The sequence below is a fragment of the Bombina bombina genome, chromosome 2, assembly GCF_027579735.1.
Source record: "Bombina bombina isolate aBomBom1 chromosome 2, aBomBom1.pri, whole genome shotgun sequence".
Taxonomy (NCBI): Eukaryota; Metazoa; Chordata; class Amphibia; order Anura; family Bombinatoridae; genus Bombina; species Bombina bombina.
In genome coordinates, this window is record NC_069500.1 from 824,215,048 (window position 1) to 824,238,235 (window position 23,188).

The window sequence follows — 23,188 nt, forward strand, 5'->3', positions numbered from 1 at the left end:
GTGTATCACTCCCATCTTTAACAGGTCTTCTACACAATGTAAGAATGCCTGTCTCTTTATTTGGTTTGAGGATAAGTGAGACTTGTGGAACCTTCCCCTTGGGGGTAGTTCCTTGAATTCCAGAAGATAACTTTGAGAAACTATTTCTAGCGCCCAAGGATCCTGAACATCTCTTGCCCAAGCCTGAGCAAAGAGAGAGAGCCTGCCCCCCACCAGATCCGGTCCCGGATCGGGGGCTACTCCTTCATGCTGTTTTGTTAGCAGTGGCAGGCTTCTTGGCCTGCTTACCCTTGTTCCAGCCTTGCATCGGTTTCCAGGCTGGCATTACCCTCTTGCTTAGAGGATGCAGAATTAGAGGCTGGTCCGTTTCTGCGAACGGGACGAAAATTAGGCTTATTTTTAGCCTTAAAAGACCTATCCTGTGGAAGGGCGTGGCCCTTTCCCCCAGTGATGTCTGAAATAATCTCTTTCAATTCTGGTCCAAATAAAGTTTTACCTTTGAAAGGGATGTTAAGCAATTTTGTCTTGGATGACACATCCGCTGACCAAGACTTTAGCCAAAGCGCTCTGCGCGCCACGATAGCAAACCCTGAATTTTTCGCCGCTAATCTGGCTAATTGCAATGCGGCATCTAAAATAAAAGAGTTAGCCAATTTAAGTGCGTGAACTCTGTCCATAACCTCCTCATATGGAGTTTCTCTACTGAGCGACTTTTCTAGTTCCTCGAACCAGAACCACGCTGCCGTAGTGACAGGAACAATGCATGAAATTGGTTGTAGAAGGTAGCCTTGCTGTACAAAAATCTTTTTAATCAAACCTTCCAATTTTTTATCCATAGGATCTTTGAAAGCACAACTATCTTCGATAGGAATAGTAGTGCGTTTGTTTAGAGTAGAAACTGCCCCCTCGACCTTGGGGACTGTCTGCCATAAGTCCTTTCTGGGGTCGACCATAGGAAATAATTTCTTAAATATAGGGGGGGGGAACAAAAGGTATGCCAGGCTTTTCCCACTCCTTATTTACTATGTCCGCCACCCGCTTGGGTATAGGAAAAGCGTCGGGGGGCACCGGAACCTCTAGGAACCTGTCCATCTTGCATAATTTCTCTGGAATGACCAAAGTGTCACAATCATCCAGAGTAGATAACACCTCCTTAAGCAGTGTGCGGAGATGTTCTAATTTAAATTTAAATGTCACAACATCAGGTTCAGCTTGATGAGAAATTTTTCCTGAATCTGAAATTTCTCCATCAGACAAAACCTCCCTCATGGCCCCTTCAGATTGGTGTGAGGGTATGACAGAACAATTATCATCAGCACCCTCTTGCTCTTCAGTGTTTAAAACAGAGCAATCGCGCTTTCTCTGATAAGTAGGCATTTTGGATAAAAGATTTGCTATGGAGTTATCCATTACAGCCGTTAATTGTTGCATGGTAATAAGTATTGGTGCACTAGATGTACTAGGGGCCTCCTGCATGGGCAAAACTGGTGTAGACACAGTAGGAGATGATGTAGTATCATGTTTACTCCCCTCATTTGAGGAATCATCTTGGGCAATATCATTATCTATGGCAGTACTGTCCTTACTTTGTTTGGACGCTATGGCACAATTATCACATAAATTTAAATGGGGAGACACATTGGCTTTCATACATATAGAACATAGCTTATCTGAAGGTACAGACATGTTAAACAGGCTTAAACTTGTCAACAAAGCACAAAAAACGTTTTAAAATAAAACCGTTACTGTCACTTTAAATTTCAAACAGAAAACACTTTATTACTGAATATGTGAAAAAGTATGAAGGAATCGTCCAAAATTTCACCACAGTGTCTTAAAGCCTTAAAAGTATTGCACACCAAATTTCAGAGCTTTAACCCTTAAAATAACGGAACCGGAGCCGTTTTAAAATTTAACCCCTATACAGTCCCAGCTATAGTCTTTGCTAAGACCCAACCAAGCCCTGAGGGGAATACGATACCAAATGACGCCTTCTAGAAGCTTTTTCAGAGATTTTTAGATCCTCACACATGCATCTGCATGCCCTGTTCTCAAAAAACAACTGCGCATTAATGGCGCGAAAATGAGGCTCAGTCTATAACTAGAAAGGCCCCCTGACTGAAAAAGGTGTCCAACACAGTGCCTGCCGTTTTATAAGCGTTCCCCAAGATTATAAATGCCAATTGTTAGCCTAAATCTGAATAATATGCCCAAATAAAGCAATCGATTTAGCCCATAAAAATGTCTACCAGTTTTTTAGCCCATATTAAGCCCTTTATTCTGTTTGTTTAACTAAGAAAATGGCTTACCGGTCCCCATGAGGGGAAATGACAGCCTTCCAGCATTACACAGTCTTGTTAGAAATATGGCTAGTCATACCTTAAGCAGAAAAGTCTGCTAACTGTTTCCCCCAACTGAAGTTACTTCATCTCAACAGTCCTATGTGGAAACAGCAATCGATTTTAGTTACTGTCTGCTAAAATCATCTTCCTCTTACAAACAGAAATCTTCATCCTTTTCTGTTTCAGAGTAAATAGTACATACCAGCACTATTTTAAAATAACAAACACTTGATAGAAGAATAAAAACTACATTTAAACACCAAAAAACTCTTAACCATCTCCGTGGAGATGTTGCCTGTGCAACGGCAAAGAGAATGACTGGGGTGGGCGGAGCCTAGGAGGGACTATATGGCCAGCTTTGCTGGGACTCTTTGCCATTTCCTGTTGGGGAAGAGAATATCCCACAAGTAAGGATGACGCCGTGGACCGGACACACCAATGTTGGAGAAACGTTTTTTTATATTTTTATTTTTTTATTATTGAAAACTGCACCTTTATACTCCCAATGGCTGGGGCACTCACCACCTCTTAGACCCAGACAGTTAACAGAGGAAACACTCTCCTCAGGTTCAAGTCTCAGCCAGAATGGAGGAAATGAACGTAGACCACACCTGGTCACATGGAGTGCAAGACAGTACTTCCCTTGTTATTACAAGGGAATAATAGGAGCTGTGCAACACTTTCAAAAACGAAAGTGAAAGCTGTTTGTTCCAGCCAAAAAAAACACTGTCTATCAGCCCAGGAAAAAAACACACAAAGCAGCATGTAAATAATTAATACACTGATTAATTAACCCCAACTGTTCAATTAACCCCCTTTAGAGGATATTAACCCTCGATCCTATCAAGGTATAAAGGAGCCACTCTGTGACCCTGTTATAGCGTTTTATGTTTAAAAATTTAAACAATCTTACCTCCAGGATCCATGATGTGGAACAGAACACATCCTCTTAAGTGTGACAGTCTTATAGCAGCGCTCCTGACATGGACTTGAGTGAGAGAAAGCAGGCAGCGAAACTCATCAACACTGATTGCTTAGGAGCTGTTAGCAGAAGTCTGGATGGTTTCACAGAAAAACTTTCCCTGCATCTCCAGACTCTAACTTTCATCAATACTCTCACTGAGAGGTTTACATGACTACTTAAAACTCCAGTCCTATCTCGAAGGGCAGATACCCTTTTTTAGGACTCTCCGAATATATTCTGCCACTTCTCTGCTACCTCCTTACCTGACAAAAGGCAAAGAATGACTGGGGTAATGAGGAAGTGGGAGGGATATTTAAGCCTTTGGCTGGGGTGTCTTTGCCTCCTCCTGGTGGCTAGGTGTTGTATTTACCAACAGTAAGGAATGAAGCCATGGACTCTCCCTATCTTAGGAAGGAAATACATATAAAAGTACACTTACACTTATAACACCATCTAATAAAAAGTATTAAAAAAAATATTGGACAAAAAGTTATAAGATATGAAGTCTCAGGTGTAAGAAAAGAAAAAGCAGACAAAGTGCTTTAACATAGAGACACATAGATATACATGTCTAAAGATTTATATATTTTACAGTACACCTTTTTGCAGTGGAGGAACTCACTCTTTACCCTTCAGGTCATATCTAAGCATTCTGATTAATTTTCATCATGTGACCTACCAGAGTGGTGAAACAACTGAAAAATGCGAGCCAGATGTTATGTATCAAACTAGCAAAAGTCTTATAATTGTAGTAACACAGGAAACTGGATAAACGCAAACAAGACCAACGTCCATGAACAAAAAGCAACCTTTGGAGGTAGGAGAATTGAGCAACAGAGAAATCGCTGGCAAGGACAGCTTGGACACCCTCTTTCCCATTGATGCCAACACCAATATGAGCAGCTGAAAAAAAGGAACATCAATGTTTATGGCCGTTTTATAATTTAAAAGTTGGGCTATGTGAAAGGGACTGTAAACACCTAGGGCAAGATTACAAGTCACTTTAACATTGAGACACATACAGTACAGATACATTGCTAAAAATAGTGCATTATAGCCCTCTGCCATTTAGCAGAAAAAAACATGACAAAACATATTAATGCAATAATCATATTTACAGTAATAAAGATTTTTACTATGTATTTACTGTAAATATATCACATTTGTTAATGCAAATATGTTATGTTGTATGCGCGATGGGTGTTTGTAAAAAATTGTTTTCTCTCTATTGACTATGGGGAATGTGAAAATGCAATGTAGTTTTCGCAATCTCGGGTGTTCGTTTTTTTCATTTTTTTTCCCCATTAATCTCTATGGGGAAATACATGCAAGCTCATGCAAAATCGCAAGTTGGTTTATGTGCGGTATTCAAGTTAAAGTGTGCGCAAAATAAGTGATTTTGCAACTTGTAATACCTGCGCTACCAAAAAAGTGCAAAAATCTTAACGTGCACAGTGTTTTTGGAATTGTGAAAAAAGATTTTCCGTGTGACAAGTAATCTTGCCCCTAGTAATTAAAAGATATTACTGTCATCTTGCTAGAACATCATATCAGACAAGTTTAAACATTTTTAAAACAAACATCTTGTTTACTACAATTGTCAAACTACACCCCCATTTGTCTTATTTGGAGAAGCCAATACAGGCTTGAGTCTGCAGCTGACAAGGCTAGATATGACTATTACTTTAGTATAAAATTACTTGTTTTACAGCTTGTTACCAGTAGCGATGGGCGAATGTTTCTCAAAATTTGAATTTAAATTTTTTTTGATACATTCGTTGGAATTTTGAATGTTTATATAACATTCTAACATTCTATTTTTGAATTTTCGTTTTCGACTTTTTCAATAAAATTAGAAAATATTTATTTGAATAATAGAATATTTAGCTATGCATTCATATAATTTCGAAATGTAATATTCAAATTTAAATGTGACATTCGAATTCGAATATAACATTCAAATTCAAAATAGTATTTCTAGTCTACAACTGCGTTTAATAAATGTAATATTCGAATATGAATATGACATTCGAATTTGAATGTGACATTCGAATTTAAAATAGTATTTCTAGTCTACAACTGTGTTTTATAAATGTAATATTCGAATTCAAAAGTGACATTCGAAAACTGTAAATAACATTCAATAATAGAATTTTTAAGAATATTCGTTCTTATCAACATTCTATTATGTAAATCAAATTTCTACAATAACATTCAACCTAACATTCGAATTTGAATATAAACACATTTGCCCATCCCTAGTTACCAACTAAAGCCAATTAGAAGATTTCACAAGGCTAACCCTGCTACATATATTTCCCTGTTTGCTTTTCCAGCTCTGAGAAATAGAAAATCCACAATACTCAGAGCCAAAATACATGACAAGTGGGCAAAATAACTAATGAATATAAAGTATATTGCAAAGATGTTTTATTACACATAACTAAACATTTTATTTAAAAATCAAAAGGTTTTCCTTTCCCCTTTATTTAATCTTTGGAAAAAACAATAGCCAATATAATCCTAGTTGCACTGAAACATATAATATAAAGTTCTTGTGAGCTATAAACAATATATACATCTTAAAACTGATGCCTAATAACTTATTGCAGATCTCAAATTCCAAAAGCACAATTATAATAATTTCAATTGCAGTGAAAGCTGACACACTTCTAAGACATCATCTTATCGTACGGCTGTCTGGCTTTAGGCAATAGGTTACATAGTAACTGCCTAATGAAACAACATTTTATGGGAGAATAGATTGAATGTGGAGCACTATTGTTAATACAAATTACACAAACAATATTACAAGGCAACAATCATTTTATCACCCAAATCCAGTGCTGTTTTTGTAAAAGAAAAGGTGCCGGTACTCAAAAAAAAGGTTCCGGTACTTATTGATTATTAATTGATAAATTCTGCTCAGTAACTTTGAGAAAAGCAAAGGTACAACATTATTTACAATGATTGATGTATCCTGCAGCCCCCTCTTATGAAAACTAGAGTATTTAAATGATAATTACAAATATTACCTGTTATGAGTTGGCAGAAGTGGGAGTACTCAGTACTGGTGAGTACTCCCCACAAAAACATCCCTGCTCAAATCTATATTATATTACAGGACTTAAAGGGACAGTCTACAATATAATTTTTATTGTTTTAAAAGATAATCCCTTTATTACCCATTCCCCAGTTCTGCACAACCAACACAGTAATATAAATATACTTTTTACCTCTGTGATTACCTTGTATCTAAGGAGCTTCTGACAGACCCCTGATTACATTACGTTTTATTTATTATCTATTGACTTGCATTTAGTACTGTGTTGTGCTAAATCTTAAATAACTCCTCGGGCGTGAACACATTGTTATTTATATGACCCACATGAACTAGCAGTCTCCTGTTGTGAAAAGCAAATACAAAAGCATGTGATTAAGAGGCTGTCTATAGAGCCTTTTAAACAGGCAGAAATTTAGAGGTTTAAATGTTATAAAGTATATTAGTCTAGCAATTTTGGTTGTGCAAAGCTGGGGAATGAGTAGTAAAGGCATTATCTATCTTTTTAAACAATAACAATTTTAGTGTAGATTGTCTCTTTAAGATATTGCAAGTTCACGTGCGAGAGTAAAAGATAAATACCGCCCCCTATACTTCCAATAACAAGCACGAAACAGAAACAAGTGCTTGTATTTTTATTGATCACATAAAAAATACGTAATACTACAAACAGCCAGAACATAACTAACGCGTTTCGGCTATGTGGCCTTATTCACATATGCTATCTTCATCATAAATCCTTAAAAACTCTAGAAATTAAGAATGGAATGTTTTTGATATGGTAGTCCCCAAGAGGGTTCTCAAATTAGACCTATTTTAAAATATGGAAATAGAAACAGAAAGGGATTTGGTCAGCCATCAGCACCAACTGTTGGGAATAGGTCCAGTTCCTCTGCATCTTCGAGTAGAGGCAAATATGTCATCTGTGGAGGCAGGTGTCTCCGAGTGAGCGGTTGAGGTAACTGATATGAATCCAAAAGAGCGTTTAGAATTAGATCAGGTTTTCCGCTTTGCTCAAAGAAGATCAGGAGTGGAAGGAGGAGAAAGAAGGGAGTTAATGCAAACCTATTATTTGTTGAGGCAGGGGAATAGCAAGAACAAGTACAACAATTAAATGTCACCAATTTGACCCATTATCAGCTCAGTGCAGTAGAAAAGCAAGTATTGAGCAATGGTGTAAATTGTGTCCCCTCCAAAGAACTTAATTTGTTTCAGACCTTAATTAATGTCAACAAACCGATTAGGCAGCTTGCTCTAAATATTTTGGTTTTAGTAAAGATGAAGCGGAGAATATTTCAGTAAATAGCACCTATCTTTACAATTATATGTTAGATTTTAGAGACGTGTTCTTTACAGTCGCTTGATGATTTATTACAGGAACAAAATAACATTAATAATGAATAGGGATGTCGCGAACCTAACAATTTGGGTTCGCGAACAGCGAACGCGAACTTCTGCAAATGTTCGCGACAGGCGAACCGGGCGAACCGCCATAGGCTTCAATAGGCAGGCGAATTTTAAAACCCACAGGGACTCTTTCTGGCCACAATAGTGATGGAAAAGTTGTTTCAAGGGGACTAACACCTGGACTGTGGCATGCCAGAGGGGGATCCATGGCAAAACTCAAATGGAAAATTACATAGTTGATGCAGAGTCTGGTTTTAATCCATAAAGGGCATAAATCACCTAACATTCCTAAATTGTTTGGAATAACGTGCTTTAAAACATCAAGTATGATGTTGTATCAATCAGGTAGTGTAAGGGTTATGCCCGCTTCACAGTGCGCAGTGTAGGTGATATACCTGCCCTGACCATGCTTTGCAGACCAGGTATCAGTGGTCAGATGGACCCTTGCCCCAACACTGTGTACCAGACATGCCATTATAGCAGACTTATATGGCTTTGGAGTTGCTTTTTGGTAATTAGAAGGCTGCTAAATGACACTGCGCACCACACATGTTTTATGCCCAGCAGTGAAGGGGTTAATTAGGGAGCATGTAGGCAGCTTGTAGAGTTAATTTTAGCTTAAGTGTAGTGTAGTAGACAAGCCAAAGTATTGATCTAGGCCCATTTTGGTATATTTCATGCCACCATTTTACCGCCAAATGCGATCAAATTTAAAAAAAAACTTAATTTTTTTTGCAATTTTAGGTTTCTCACTGAAATTATTTACAAACAGCTTGTGCAATTATGGCACAAATTGTTGTAAATGCTTCTCTGGGATCCCCTTTGTTCATAAATAGCAGACATATATGACTTTGGCGTTGCTTTCTGGTAATTAGAAGGCCGCTAAATGCTGCTGCGCATCACACGTGTATTATGGCTAGCAGTGAAGGGGTTAATTAGGTAGTTTGTAGGGAGCTTGCAGGGTTAATTTTAGCTTTAGTGTAGAGATCAGCCTCCCACCTGACACATCAGACCCCCTGATCCCTCCCAAACAGCTCCCTTCCCTCCCCCACCCCACAATTGTCCCGCCATCTTAAGTACTGGCAGAAAGTCTGCCAGTACTAAAATAAAAGGTTTTTAAAAACATTTTAATTTGTTTTTTAGCATATTTACAAATGCTGTGGTGTAACATCCCCCCTTAGCCCCCAACCTCCCTGATCCCTTATTGGCGGCCATCTTGGGTACTGGCAGCTGTCTGCTATTATTTCACAGTCAAAAACGTGTTGTTTTTTTTAAATGTACACTACTGTTACACCAGATATGAGTGGTGGCACTGGGCAAGTGGGCACAGTATACACTGTGAGCCTGACACACACGCTGGCAGGCAGGCAGGCAACTGCAATTAGATTACACAGGGAAAAAAAAAAGCAGACTGATGTTCTAGCCCTAAAAAGGGTGCTGTCCTTACAGCAGAGATCAGATGAGTCCTTCAGGACTGTAGTGGACACTGAATACACTAGCCTAGCTATCGATTTCCCTATTAAATCAGCAGCAGCTACACTGTCCCTCCTCTCACTAAGAATGCAGCTTCCAAATTAATCTAAAATGGATGCTGTCCAGGAGGTGGGAAGGTCTGGGAGGGAGGGTCTGCTGCTGATTGGCTGTAATGTGTCTTCTGACTGTGAGGTAGAAGGTCAAAGCTTACTCAATGATGACGAATAGGGGGCGGATCACTGCGGCGAACGCGAATATGCTATGTTCGCCGGGAACTATTCGCCGGCGAACTATTCACGACATCACTAATAATGAAGGTTCGATGGATTGCCATGTGGGCTTTTATCCTAACTCTGTGTTTTACCTTATACAGGGTATGCACTAGTGCAAGATATGGTTTAATTGTCCCCATGTTTGAATAGATCTTCTAGATTTGGCTAGAGCAGAGGTTAGCATGAAATAATTTGAAAGAGAACTATGAACTAGTCATTAAGGTGGCAGACAAAGGTGACAGTGTAGTGGTTTGGAGCAGGGAGGCGTACTTTAGAGAGGCCCTGAGTCATTGAGCTATCAGGTTTTTAGCTATAATGCTCCTAATAATTTTCAGTCTGTATTGAGAAACTTATTAAATGATGGGTTACATGGAGGAAATATAGATCAAGATACATTTGACTGTAAATGTGATTTGATGTTAATGTGCAGTATCCCATTATACCCCTTTTTCACATGTCAAAAGTTCACAAATCTTTATCTGAGGTGAAAGGCAGGCTACTTTGTAAACCGTTGGCACAGTGGTTAGATAGCATCTTGCAGCCCCTAGTATTTTCTCTGCCAAGTTATTTGCATGATACAAATAAATTGATTGGAATTGGTAGAAATAATACAGTGGGACATAGCTGACTTGTGGTTGGCAGTGGATGTGACCACTTTGTATTCTTCCATTTGACACAAAACACATTTTGTTTCCCTTTTAAGGGTGTTTTCTGTCTCCAAAGCTCTGGGAGGCTACGCTGGCCAAGTTTTTGCCCTCATATGCCAAACTCTTTATGGGTTGGTGAGAAGCCCCCAACATTTTTGGAGAGGGGTGTGACGGATACCCCGGCTACCCCAACTGGGTAGCTCCGCCTAACGGGTCCTTCTTCCTCCCTGGTGACTCCAGATATGTAGCCCAAGAAAATGATTCTAGCAGGAGCCCACCTAAATGACTAGACAGACTAGCATTCAGGTTAAGTAAGAACTGCTTTATTTCTAAGAAAACACAGCTTTTATACATTTCCAACAGAAAAGGGGGGTAGTTATAACAAATATTATACAATGAGACAAACATCAGACAATGGTTAGTTAAACAAGATTCTAATCACAAAAGGACAATGGATGACTCATACAATAACAGAAAGGCACATAACAGCAGGAGGTCTCAGCATTCGATTGTCTGTGCTGTGTGTAATCTCCTGCTCTGTGTCTCACACCTAGACTGAATGTACAGACACATAACAACAGGAGGTTGCAATAATCTCGAACATTCTGAGTCTAGGCGGGGGGGGGGGGGTTGGGACAGGCAATACTAAAATGGGCTGTCATCTTATACTCCAACCAAAAAAGGGGGGTAAGAGTTCAACCCCTGCAGCCCAGTATCCGTGACAGTGAGGTTGTAGGGGGTGGGGGTTTAACCCTTGCAGCCCGGTATCCATGACAACTCCCCCCTTCCAGTTCGGCAGACCCGGTTAGATCCACACGGGTCTACTTGGGGCTGTCCGAAGAGCATTCTATTTCAGTCTGCCGGGAAAGTCCATCGGCATTCCCATTGCCCTTTCCCGGCCTATACTGAACGTCAAAATTAAAGGGCTGCAGGGCCAAACTCCATCTTAGTAGACGTTCATTATCTCCCGACACTCGGTTAAGCCACACCAGGGGGTTGTGATCAGTGAGGACAGTGAAAGGTCTTCCATATAGGTACGGTTGTAATTTCTTGAGGGACCATACCAGTGCCAGGCATTCCTTCTCCACCGCCACGTAGCCTACCTCCCTGGGCAGCAGCTTCCTACTGATGTAGGCTATGGGGTGGTCATACCCTTCCTCGTCCATCTGGCTTAACACTGCTCCCAACCCAAACATGGAGGCATCTGTGTGGACACAAAAACGTTTGGTGGGGTTTGTTGCGGCCAGGATGGGGGCAGAGATCAAGGCAGACTTGAGGCTCTGAAAGGGGTTTTCACATTCTGGGGACCACAGTACCTGTCGGGGCAGTCTTTTTATGAGTCAGGTCAGTCAGGGGTTTAGCGAGGGTGCTATAATTGGGGACGAACCTTCGGTAATAGTCGGCGGTTCCTAGGAAGGCTAAGACCTGGGTCTTGGTTCGAGGAGTGGGCCAGTTTGCTAATGCCTCAACCTTGGCCGGCTCTGGCCGCTGCTGTAGTGGACTTCCGAGCGGCCTATGGTGCATTTGTCGGGCTTCAGAGTCAGCCCGGCGGCTCTGAGATGATCTAGAACGATGGCCAGGTGGATCAAATGGTCCTCCCAGGTGTCGCTAAAGATGGCAATGTCGTCCAAATAGGCACAGGCAAAGACTTGGAGGCCATCCAGCAGGCGATCCACCATCCTCTGAAAGGTGGCTGGAGCATTCTTCATCCCAAACAGCATGACCTTAAACTGGTAGAGGCCAAAAGGGGTGATGAAGGTGGACTTGGGAACGGATTCAGGGTCTAGTTGGATCTGCCAATACCCCTTGCAGAGGTCAAGGGTAGTTAGGAAGTGACCTCTGGCAATTCTATCTAAGAGGTCATCAACGCGGGCATGGGGTAGGCGTCAGTTTTAGTTCTGTCATTGAGCTTACGGTAGTCAATGCAGAACCGGGTAGTACTATCTTTTTTGGGGACCAGCACCACCGGGGAGGCCCAGGGACTGTTGAACGGTTCAACAACACCGAGGTCCAACATTCCTTGGAGCTCTCGGTGCATACTGTCTCTGACAGCTTCAGGTACTCTGTAAGCTGCCTGCCTCAGGGAAGCTTGCCCCGGGGTTTCCACTCGGTGCCCAGCCACTGTGGTGTACCCAGGGACATTGGAGAACATCTCCTGGCGGTCCTCTAGTAAATGCCGGACCTGCTGTCTCTGTCCAGCCGCAAACCTCTCATCCAGGATTATGTTGGCTACTCCTTGAGGGGTCTCATCCGCCCCAGGGAGCTCCGGCATTGGGAGGCTCTCTGAGTCTGACACAGCTGGAGCACAGATAGTGGCTACATCTTGGGGTCTTTCTACATACTCCTTGAGCATGTTCACATGAAAGGTCCGTTGGACCCGGTCAAAGGAGCATTTTGCTACAAAGTGGTGGTGTTATTTAATTGTTCCACCACCCGGTAGGGCCCTTGCCAGGAAGCCTTTATCTTGTCCATTTTGACAGGCTTGAAGGCTAGAACCCTCTGCCCTACTGTGAGAATTCGGCTACGAGCGTTACGGTCGTACCACCGTTTCTGTCTCCTTTGAGCGCCCTGAAAGTTCTCCCACACCATGGCAGTGAGGTCCTTCAGCCGATCCCTGAACTTCAGGATGTATTCCACAATGGAGGGTCCTTCCACCCCAGCTGATCCCTCCCAGTGGGCTCGCAACAAGTCTAGGAGCCCCCTTATTTTCCGGCCATATAGCAGCTCCAAGGGTGAAAACCCGGTGGATTCCTGGGGCACCTCTCGGTAGGCAAAGAGGAGGTGCGGCAGGAATTTTTCCCAGTCTTTGTGAGTGGGCGAGAATGTCCGAAGCAATTGCTTCAGTGTCCCGTTAAACCTTTCACAAAGTCCATTGGTCTGGGGGTGATATGGGGCACTGTACAGGGGTTTTATCCCACACAGTTCCCATAACTTCTGGGTGACCTCTGCTGTAAACTGGGTCCCTTGGACAGAGACCATTTCTCAGGGGAAGCCTACCCTGGTGAATACCCAGAGCAAAGCACCTGCCACCGTCTTTGCCTGGATATTCGCCAGAGGTATTGCCTCGGGATACCTAGTAGCATAGTCGACTACCATGAGTATGTATTTTTTCCCGGAGGGGCTAGGTCGAGGTAGGGGCCCTACTATATCCACAGCGATTTTGCTAAAGGGTTTGTCAAAAATGGGAGAGGGTTAAGGGGCGCTTTCGTATGGTCCTCGGTCTTTCCCTACACACCACGCAGGCCTTACAATACTCCCTAATGTCTCTTGTGATTCTGGGCCAGAAAAAGACCTGAGTAAGGCGGTGGTGTGTTCGGAAGTTGCCTAAATGCCCGGCCAAGGGGATGTCATGCCCTATTCGCAGCAGGTTGGGCCGATATTGTTTCAGTACCACCAGCTGGTGTTTGGGCACTGGCCCTTTCTTTCTCCGGGAGACCCAATACAATAGACCATTTTCCCATTGGAACTGTTCCTCCCCGGGCCCTGGGGGTCAGTCCCTACTCGGTCTTGGAAGGGGGCAAGGGTCGGGTCGCTCAGGTTCTCTTGGGCAAATTCAGAGGGGGAGGCCCAGAATAGTTGGTCGGAAAGGAGGACAGGGACCGGGGTTGGGCATTGGGGGGTAAGGGTAGGGTGTCGGGGAAGGAGAGGAGTCAGGGTGGGAGGTCTTACCTGGGTCCCCAGCTTTGGTGTGTTGGCTTGATGCTGAGCTTGCCTGCTGGTGGTCACTGGGCAGGTGTCCAGGGGAGTATCCCCCAAAAAGGTGGAGTCAAGTAGGCCGATGTTTCCTAGTAGAACCTCTGTGGGAAGATCTGGCATAATGCCCACGTCCACAGTACGGGCTCCAGTGCCCCAAACCAGATGGACACATGCCATAGGGATTCGTACAGTGGCACCTCCGCCACTCGAACCGCAAGGTTTCTTCCAGTAGCAGTAGAAGCGGAGGCCAGATGAGGCTGGATCAGGGTGATGGTGGATCTGGTGTCCCGTAATCCCTGGGCCGCCTTTCCATTGACCCAAACGGTCTGGCAGTGGTGCTGACGGTTGTCGGTAGACACAAGGTGAGCTTCTTGTAGAGTGCCAACCTCCTCTTCAGCCCATTCAGGGTAGTCAGCTGATGCTGGTGCATAAGCGTAGTGGGCAGTGGCTGGGTAGGGTGGGGCTGGAGCGCTTACCCAAGCTGTTGGCTGGGGATGTCTTGGCTGGGCTGCCGGCTGCTGTCGGGACCGATGCGGGCATTCCCACCTGAAGTGGCCGGGGTGCCCACAGGAGAAACATCCCCGGGAGTCCCTGACTCCAGCAAGAGGGACAAAGGCTGGGCGTCTCGGGGGCATAGTGGTAACCACTGGGGGTCGGGCTACAACCGAAGCTGGGCGGGGAGTCAATTGCGAGGCAGAGCGAACTTGGCGGCGGGCATCTGCGTATTGATCTGCCAGGACAGCTGCCTGGTCTGCCGTGGTGGGCCGACGGTCATGGACCCATTCTTTAATTTCGACTGGAACATGGTTATAGAAATGCTCCAGTAGGATTAGCTGTGCCACTTCGGCCCCAGTAGTGGCCTTGCAGCCGGTTAGCCAGGAAGTCATCGACCGTGTGAATTGGTGGGTCCATTCTGTGAAATGCTGTCTGTCCTGCTTCCTTAGTGCCCGGAATTTCTGCCGGTGGGCCTCTGGCGTGAGCCCATATCGGGCAAAGATAGGTCTTCCTAGGAAGTTTGAAGCATCCCACCGATGCCAGCCAATGTGATGGATTCCCCTGGCTACCCCGACTGGGTAGCTCCACCTAACGGGTCCTTCTTCCTCCCTTGTGACTCCAGCTATTTAGCCCAAGAAAATGATTCTAGCAGGAGCCCACCTAAATGACTAGACAGACTAGCATTCAGGTGAAGTAAGAACTGCTTTATTTCACAGAAAACACAGCTTTTATACATTTCCAACAGAAAAGGGGGGTAGTTATAACAAATATTATACAATAAGACAAACATCAGACAATGGTTAGTTAAACAAGATTCTAATCACAAAAGGACAATGGATGACTCATACAATAACAGAAAGGCACATAACAGCAGGAGGTCTCAGCATTCGATTGTCTGTGCTGTGTGTAATCTCCTGCTCTGTGTCTCACACCTAGACTGAATGTACAGACACATAACAATAGGAGGTTGCAATAATCTCGAACATTCTGAGTCTAGGGGGGGGTTGGGACAGGTAATACTGAATTGGGCTGTCACCTTATACTCCAACCAAAAAAGGGGGGTAAGAGTTCAACCCCTGCAGCCCAGTATCCGTGACAGTGAGGTTGTAGGGGGGTGGGAGTTTAACCCTTGCAGCCCAGTATCCGTGACAAGGGGATTATCTGCAAACATTTGATTAAGTTCCATACAAGGTACATTGATGACCTCCTATTTATTTGAACACGTGATGCCAAACAGAAGCGTTTTCCCAATATGTTAATGGGGATTATATTGGTCTACGCTTCACAGTAGAACATCAGACTAGAATCATTCTTTTTACATCACCCTAATGGGCTCTTTTGAGACAGGGAGGATACAGACTACACTGTAGAGAAAAACAATATTTGGTAAAACCTTATTGCATGGTAATAACCGTCACCCCAGACATGTCCCTTATGCAGTGGCCAAGGGACAGTTTATTATGGTAAAGAGGAATTGCACTAAAGAATCAAACTATGAGACACAGAGTGAATTATTGATGCAAAGATTGTCAAGCAGGGTTTATGCCTATGGAGATATTGTGAAGGCTAAAAAAAGAAGTGGATACAATTAACAGTGGAGGCCTGATTATAAAGAAAGAGATTCCTGACACTAGTACGTTAAAAGATGTTACATTTGAGACAGTATTCTCTACAGTTCCCACAGTTCTGCAAAATAATTAAGTAACAATTTTATTTGTGGATGATGAATTATGTGATTTGGTAGAACTAGGTTGCACATTTTCATATAAAACAGGTTTTGTACAAATTGAAGAAATGTAACAACTTTTGTAAGGCATATGCCCATGTAGATTAAGGTTCACTCCTTAAATTACTATGTTGATGTTATACCACCTTATACAAAGGTGGTAGGAGTCACGTGATTTTGTAATGCACCAATAAACTACTGGTATGGGATGTAAATGTTTTTAGGATACATGATGGAGATAGCATCTATGAATAACCCAACAAAGCTGAAATGCATTAGATGTGTTCAGGACAGTTTTTGTATTTTATATTTTTAATGCAATCAATAAAATCATTGACAGTGGTGGTCCACTGTACTAGCTTCTTTTCAAACTCTCTATTTTTCTAAGTGCTAAGTTTGGATGGTTTTATTTATTTTCTTGGTAAAGCATTGTACTCAAATATTAATTAATTTGATGTTGCAAATGAAAAGCTCTGGCAAAATCATTGTGACTGCTAATACATGACTTGGTAAACCACAGAACTGGTCTGTTAGATTTTATATATTCATATATGGGGTTTTTATACTCCTCTATTGGTTGGTCCTGAAAGCTAAATATTTAAATATATCAATTGGCCACTTATATGTAATGTTGCTCAGCACATGACAACCAATAGAAACATGAGAATATATAAATCATGAACGCAACATCTAGAAGAACTGTTGAGCAAAGCCTTCATACAATGCCTGCATGTATCTTATATTCACATTAGTATAGACGTCTGAATTAAACTTTCATGTAAGCATGTAATTTAAAAAAAAACTTTACAATTTAACTCTATTATCAAAATTGCTTTGTTCTCTTGGCATTCTTTGTTAAAGAGTAAACCTAGGTAGGCTCAGGAGTAGCAATGCAGTACTGGGAGGTAGCTGAATACATCTGATGAACCAACGAGGCATAGATTTGCAGCAACCAATCACCAGCAAACTCTCAGCTGTGCCCTACTGTTCCTGAGAATACCTAGGTATGCTTTTAAACAAAAGAGACACATGGTGGTTCATTACAATTTTTCCATAGGTTAAGAAGTGGGACAGACTTTATTTCTGTTGAAGTGATCACAATCACAATCTTTCTGAGTCAAACAGCCAATATTTCTCCTAACTCACACGATATTTAATTTCCTTTTTCCTCACAATGGCACTCGGAACTGCTGATAATGGATGCCGATCATTAAAATACCAAATGGGATCAAGGGTTTAATGTTTTTATTTCATTAAAGGAACACTAAAGTTACAAATAAATTTAATGATTCAGATAGAGCATGAAGTTTTAAACACTCCCCTTTACTTCCATTATAAGTTTGTGCTCAGTTTTTTACGTGCACACTTTTTGAGGCACCAGCTCCAACTGTTCACTGTGTATATGTATATGAGTCTGTAATTGGCTGATGGCTTTCACATGATACAGTGGGCAGGGAAATGGAAGCAAACCTGAAAATTCTCACACAAAAAAAGTACTGGTAAGTTGAGTAAATGCTATTTAACATAGAAACATAGATATTGACGGCAGATAAGAGCCATAGGCCCAGCAAGTCTGCCCGACCTTACCTAACAGTATAAACTTATCTAGTTCATAGGATAGCCCTATGCTTGTCCCATGCATTTTTAAAGTCCCCCACAGTGTTTGTTGCTACTACCTCTTGAGGAAGTTTATTCCATAAATCAATCACTCTTTCTGTAAAGAAGTGCTTCCTCAAATTACTTCTGAATCTACTACCCTTTAGCTTGAGCTCATGACCCCTTGTTCTTGAATTTTCCATTTTATGTAAAATACCCACAGCCTCAGTTTTACTAAACCCTTTAATGTACTTGAAAGTTGCTATCATATCACCTCTTTCCCTTCTCTCCTCTAAGCTATACATATTTAGGTCATTGAGCCTATCCTGGTAAGTTTTATTTTTTAGACCATGTACCATTTTGGTAGCCCTCCTTTGCACAGATTCAAGTTTGTTAATATCCTTCTGAAGATATGGTCTCCAGAACTGCACACAATACTCAAGATGAGGCCTAACTAATGATCTATAAAGTGGCATAAGAACCTTACTATTTCTGCTGCAAATACCTCTACCAATACATCCAAGCATTCTGCTAGCCTTACTCGCTGCATTACTACATTGTTTACTAAGTTTTAAATCATCTGAAATAATAATTCCCAAGTCCTGTTCCTCGTCTGTAACAGTCAGTAAAGTGTCATTGAGTCTGTAATTAACATTTGGATTTTTCTTCCCTAAATGCATTATTTTACACTTTGCTGTGTTAAACTTTAGACCCCAGTCATTTGTCCAATCCTCCAATTGTTGTATATCACTTCTCATTTTGTCTACCCCCCCTGGAACATCCACTCTGTTGCAAATTTTTGTATCATCTGCAAAGAGACATACTTTCCCCTGTAGCCCTTTGCTGATATCGCAGATAAATATGTTAAACAAAACAGGCCCCAGAACTGACCCCTGAGGAACACCACTAGTAACAGCCCCCTCTGCTGAATGAACTCCATTTACTAAGACACTTTGTTTTCTGTCCTTAAGCCAGCATTCCACCCAGTTCACAATTTTTGAATCTAGACCAAGGAGATATAGTTTGTGAATAAGTTTAATGTGTGGGACGTTGTCAAATGCTTTGCTGAAATCTAGATATGCTACATCAACTGCTCCTCCCTTGTCTAATACTTTTGTTACATAATCAAATAAGTCAATTAGATTAGTCTGACATGATCTCCCTGAAGTAAAACCATGCTGATTTTGGTCCTCTAAATTGTTTGTCTTTATGTAAGTCATAATTCTTTCTTTTAAGAGGCTTTCCATTAATTTCCCTACTACTGAAGTTAAACTAACTGGCCTGTAGTTGCCAGATTCTTCTCTACTGCCCTTTTTATGAAGGGGTATTACATTTGCTATTCTCCAATCATCTGGGACAGCTCCTGTTAATAGTGACTGATTAAACAGATCAGTTAATGGGACAGTTAGCACTGATCGAAGTTCTTTTAAAACCCTTGGATGAATATTATCAGGACCCACTGCCTTTGTAACATTTATTTTTGATAATGCTAACAAAACCTCATCCTCTGTAAAAAGATTACTGTTAAGCTTGTTTCTATTTTGCGTTGCATCCCTTAATGTAGACATTGTATCTTCACAATCTTTAGTGAAAACAGAACAGAAGTAATCATTGAGACAGTCTGCAATCTGCTTATCTCCTTCTATTATTCTACCATCAACTGATTTCAATTTTACTATTCCTACCTTATTTTTTCTTCTTTCACTGATATATCTAAAGAATGTTTTGTCCCCATGTTTTACTGACTGTGCTATCTTCTCTTCTGCATGAGCTTTAACCTTCCTAATTAACTGCTTAGTCTTTTTTTGTTGGAGTCTCCATATTTTCATATCATCATCTGCTTGTGTGTGTCTGTAATTTTTGTAAGCTATCTTTTTTGTCTTTACAGCATGTGCTACTTCTTTGGAAAACCAAATTGGTTTCCGCTTTCTTTTACTTTTACAGACATGTCTAATACAGTATTTCATTATCTTTTTGTTGTGTATTGTGTATTATGCAATTCCACTGTATTAAATGGTGTTTTAAGAAAACCTCATTTTCTGTTTTGGCAAGATATACAGTTAAAGGGACATGAAACCCCAACTTTTTCTTTCATAATTGAGATAAAGCAATTTTAAACGAGTTTCCAATTACTCCTATTATCTAATTTGCTTCATTCTCTTTGTTATCCTTTGTTGAAGGACAAGCAATGCACTACTAGGAGCTATGTGAAAGCCAATGACAAGAGGCAAATATGTGCAGCCACCAATCAACAGCTTCCTGAGCCTTCCTAGGTTTACTTTACAACAAAGGATACAAAGAGAATGAAACCAAATAAATAATAGAAATAAGCTGGAAATCAGTTTACAATTGCATGTTCTTTCTGAATCATGAAATAAAAAAATCTGGGTTTCATGTCCATTTAAAATCAAGAACAGTGCAGGATATTAATTTCCATGAAAAGAAAGTGGATGCAAATGATCTCATCTTCTAAAATGGAATTTTAACAGTTCTCACGCAGTAAATCGTGAAATCACTACACTAAGGGGCCAATCTATTAAGCTCCGAATGGAGCTTGATGCCCCGTGTTAAGACCGCTGCTCCATAACCCTGTCCGCCTGCTCTGATGAAGTGGACAGGAATCGCCGGAATTCAACCCTATAGAGTACGATCGGGTTGATTAACACCCCCCTGCTGGCGGCCGAATGGCCGCGAGTCTTCAGGGGGCGGCGTTACACCAGCAGTTCACAAGAGCTGCTGGTGCAATGCTGACTATGGAGAGCGTATTGCCCTACTTTAAACAGCTCTTTTACCTCTAAAAAGTCCCCCCTAACAGTAAAACCCCTCACCCACCTAACCCCCAAAATAAAAAAACAACACTCTTGTGAGCTGCTGGTGCAATGTTAAATGCAGAGAGCGTATTGCTCTCCGTATTCGGCGAGGTCTTGCGGACCTGATCCGCAGTGTCGGATCAGGTCCGCAAGACCTTTCTTAAATAGGGACCTATAAGGCAACCTTAATGCATCACTTTGAAGCCCCTTTAAGATTTCATACAATATTATTAGTATCATTAGGTATTATTAGTATCAAGTTTCATGTATAATCTTCCTTATTTCTTACTTCTTATCATGTTGACATCATTTCCACCATCACCAATTGCAAGAGTGACGAGCTTCTTATTATTTTTTACGAGCTCCACGATGCTGGCCTTTTGTTTTGGAGTAACCCTACAGCAGATGACAGAATGGCACTGACATGCTAGCTCCAGAAATGCCAGTTTAGTGTTATTGATTTGCCTTATTTTGCCCATCCTTTTCAAAATCCCAGCCATGTTTTTCCACCAGGGCACCTCAGGCATTTGTTCACTGTCAGAATCCATCACTCTGCTCTGTAACAAGAGAAGATTTAGGCATCTTTATCTGAACTTTATGAACACAAAGAAGCATGACACTATTATGTGACATCAAATGTTTATTAAATATTTTTTATTTTCTATATATAAGGAAATTACTGGAACTTTTTCTTTTTCAACACATAGAACTCAGTATTTTGGTATATAAAGTAATTGTTTAAGAAAAGGGAAACACTGTTTGATTGTGTATATTGCTGGCATAAGTGTAGTGCACCATGTATCTAGTCTAATAAGGCAACATGCCTACCATGTGGACAGTAAGGGCAATATATGAGGTGTTCTGGGCATGCAATTAGAACAATGAGGAACAGGGAGCCATCACGCTGTTCTGAGGAGTGATGTGGTTATATACCTAGATATTAGTATCTACAGGGGCCATGAATCTGGATGGAGATCTGATATGGGCAGTTGGGCACCCTGCTGGCAGAAATTAACAAATCATGTAGGTGGCATAATGTATCGGCCGGTGGAATGCATCTGTTTTGTGTCCTGGGAATGTAAAGGTAATGTAGTGGATATGCATGTGTTAAAGAAATAATCTAGGCAAAATTAACTTATGATTCAGATAGAAAGCTGCTTTAAATTGCATGCTCTAATTTATTCCTATTATCAATTTTTATTCGTTCTCTTTGTATCTTTATTTAAAAAAGCAAGAATGTAAGCTTAGGAGATGGACCATTTTGGGTTCAGCACCTGGGTAGTACTTGCTGATAATAGGAGTAAATTAGAAATTTGCTTACAATTGCATGCTCTATCTGAATCATTACCTGAATTTTTGTTGTTTAAAAAGAAAGATAATCCCTTTATTACACATTCCCCAGTTTTGCATAACCCACAGTTATAATATTACATGTTTAACCTCTGTAATTACCTTGTATCTAAGCTTCTGCTGAGTGCTGACTGCCCCCTTATTTCAGTTCTTTGACATACTTGCATTTTAGCCAATCAGTGCTCACTCCTAGGTCACTTCACATGCTTGAGCTCATTGTTATCTATATAAAACACATGAACTAATGCTCTCTAGTGGTCAAAATGCATTCAGATTAGAGGCAGTCTTCAATGTCTAAGAAATTAGCATATTAACCTCCTAGGTTTAGCTTTTAAATAAGAATACCAAGAGAACAAAGCAAAATTGGTGATAAAAGTAAATTGGGAAGTTGTTTAAAAGTACATGCCCTATTTAAATCATGAAAGTTTTTTTTTACTTGCCTGTCCCTTTAATTTTGACTAGACAATCCCTTTAAGTAACTAGATAATAAGAGACCCATTTATCAAGCTCCGAATGGAGCTTGAGGGCCCATGTTTCTGGCGAGCCTGCAGGCTCGCCAGAAACAGCAGTTATAAAGCAGCGGTATAAAGAGCTCTGAGCAGGCGGACAGAGATCGCCATAATTCAACCCGATCGAGTACAATCGGGCTGATTGACACCCCCTGCTGGCAGCCGATTGGCCGCGAATCTGCAGGGGACAACGTTGCACCAGCAGCTCACAAGAGCTGCTGGTGCAATGCTGAATACAGAGAGCGTATTGCTGACCGCATTCAGCGAGGTCTGTAGGACCTGATCCGCACTGTCGGATCAGGTCAGACACACCTTTAATAAATAGGCCTCTTTATCTGTCATAAAGGAGCTGCATACAAACACATGCCACATCTAAAAATGCACATAGAAACAATGTATGTTTTAAAGAATACCAAAATTTAAAGGGATAGAAAGGTAAAAAATGACATTGCATGGGTGTATTTCAATGTGAAATAAAAACATTTTTGCAATATTATTACTGTTTTTCTGCGGCATATGCACATATCCTGTGAGAGAGCCTGTGTACCAGTATTCAAAGACCATAACATCTCAGAGAGCTGGTGGTGGTGTGTATTGCTTCTGAAGATATAATTTGTGTCATACAAGCCACTGCTGACTCTCTAATAAGGTGTGGTGTTTGAATACTGGTGCACGGCCTTCACAGGATATGTGCGTATGCCACAGAAAAACTAATATCTTTTACTAGAAGCATTTTTTGCTAATGAAAGTATATTGCAAAAATGCTTCTATTTCACTTTGAAATGTGACCATGCACCTTTCTATCCATTTAGATATATTAAAACATTACTGAACAGGGTG

General features: G+C 41.3%; 1 protein-coding gene across 1 annotated transcript in view; it reads right to left on the bottom strand.

The window, feature by feature from the left end:
• Positions 1 to 23,188, bottom strand: part of LOC128647319 (phospholipid-transporting ATPase IC-like) — a 304,249-nt gene that overhangs the window by 56,394 nt on the left and 224,667 nt on the right. Inside the window, exons 19-20 of the mRNA XM_053700103.1 lie at positions 20,779 to 21,046; positions 3,986 to 4,209 (exon numbers count right to left, since the gene is read on the bottom strand). Of these exons, the coding sequence (XP_053556078.1) occupies positions 3,986 to 4,209; positions 20,779 to 21,046 (492 nt within the window). The remainder of the gene's footprint in view (positions 1 to 3,985; positions 4,210 to 20,778; positions 21,047 to 23,188) is intronic.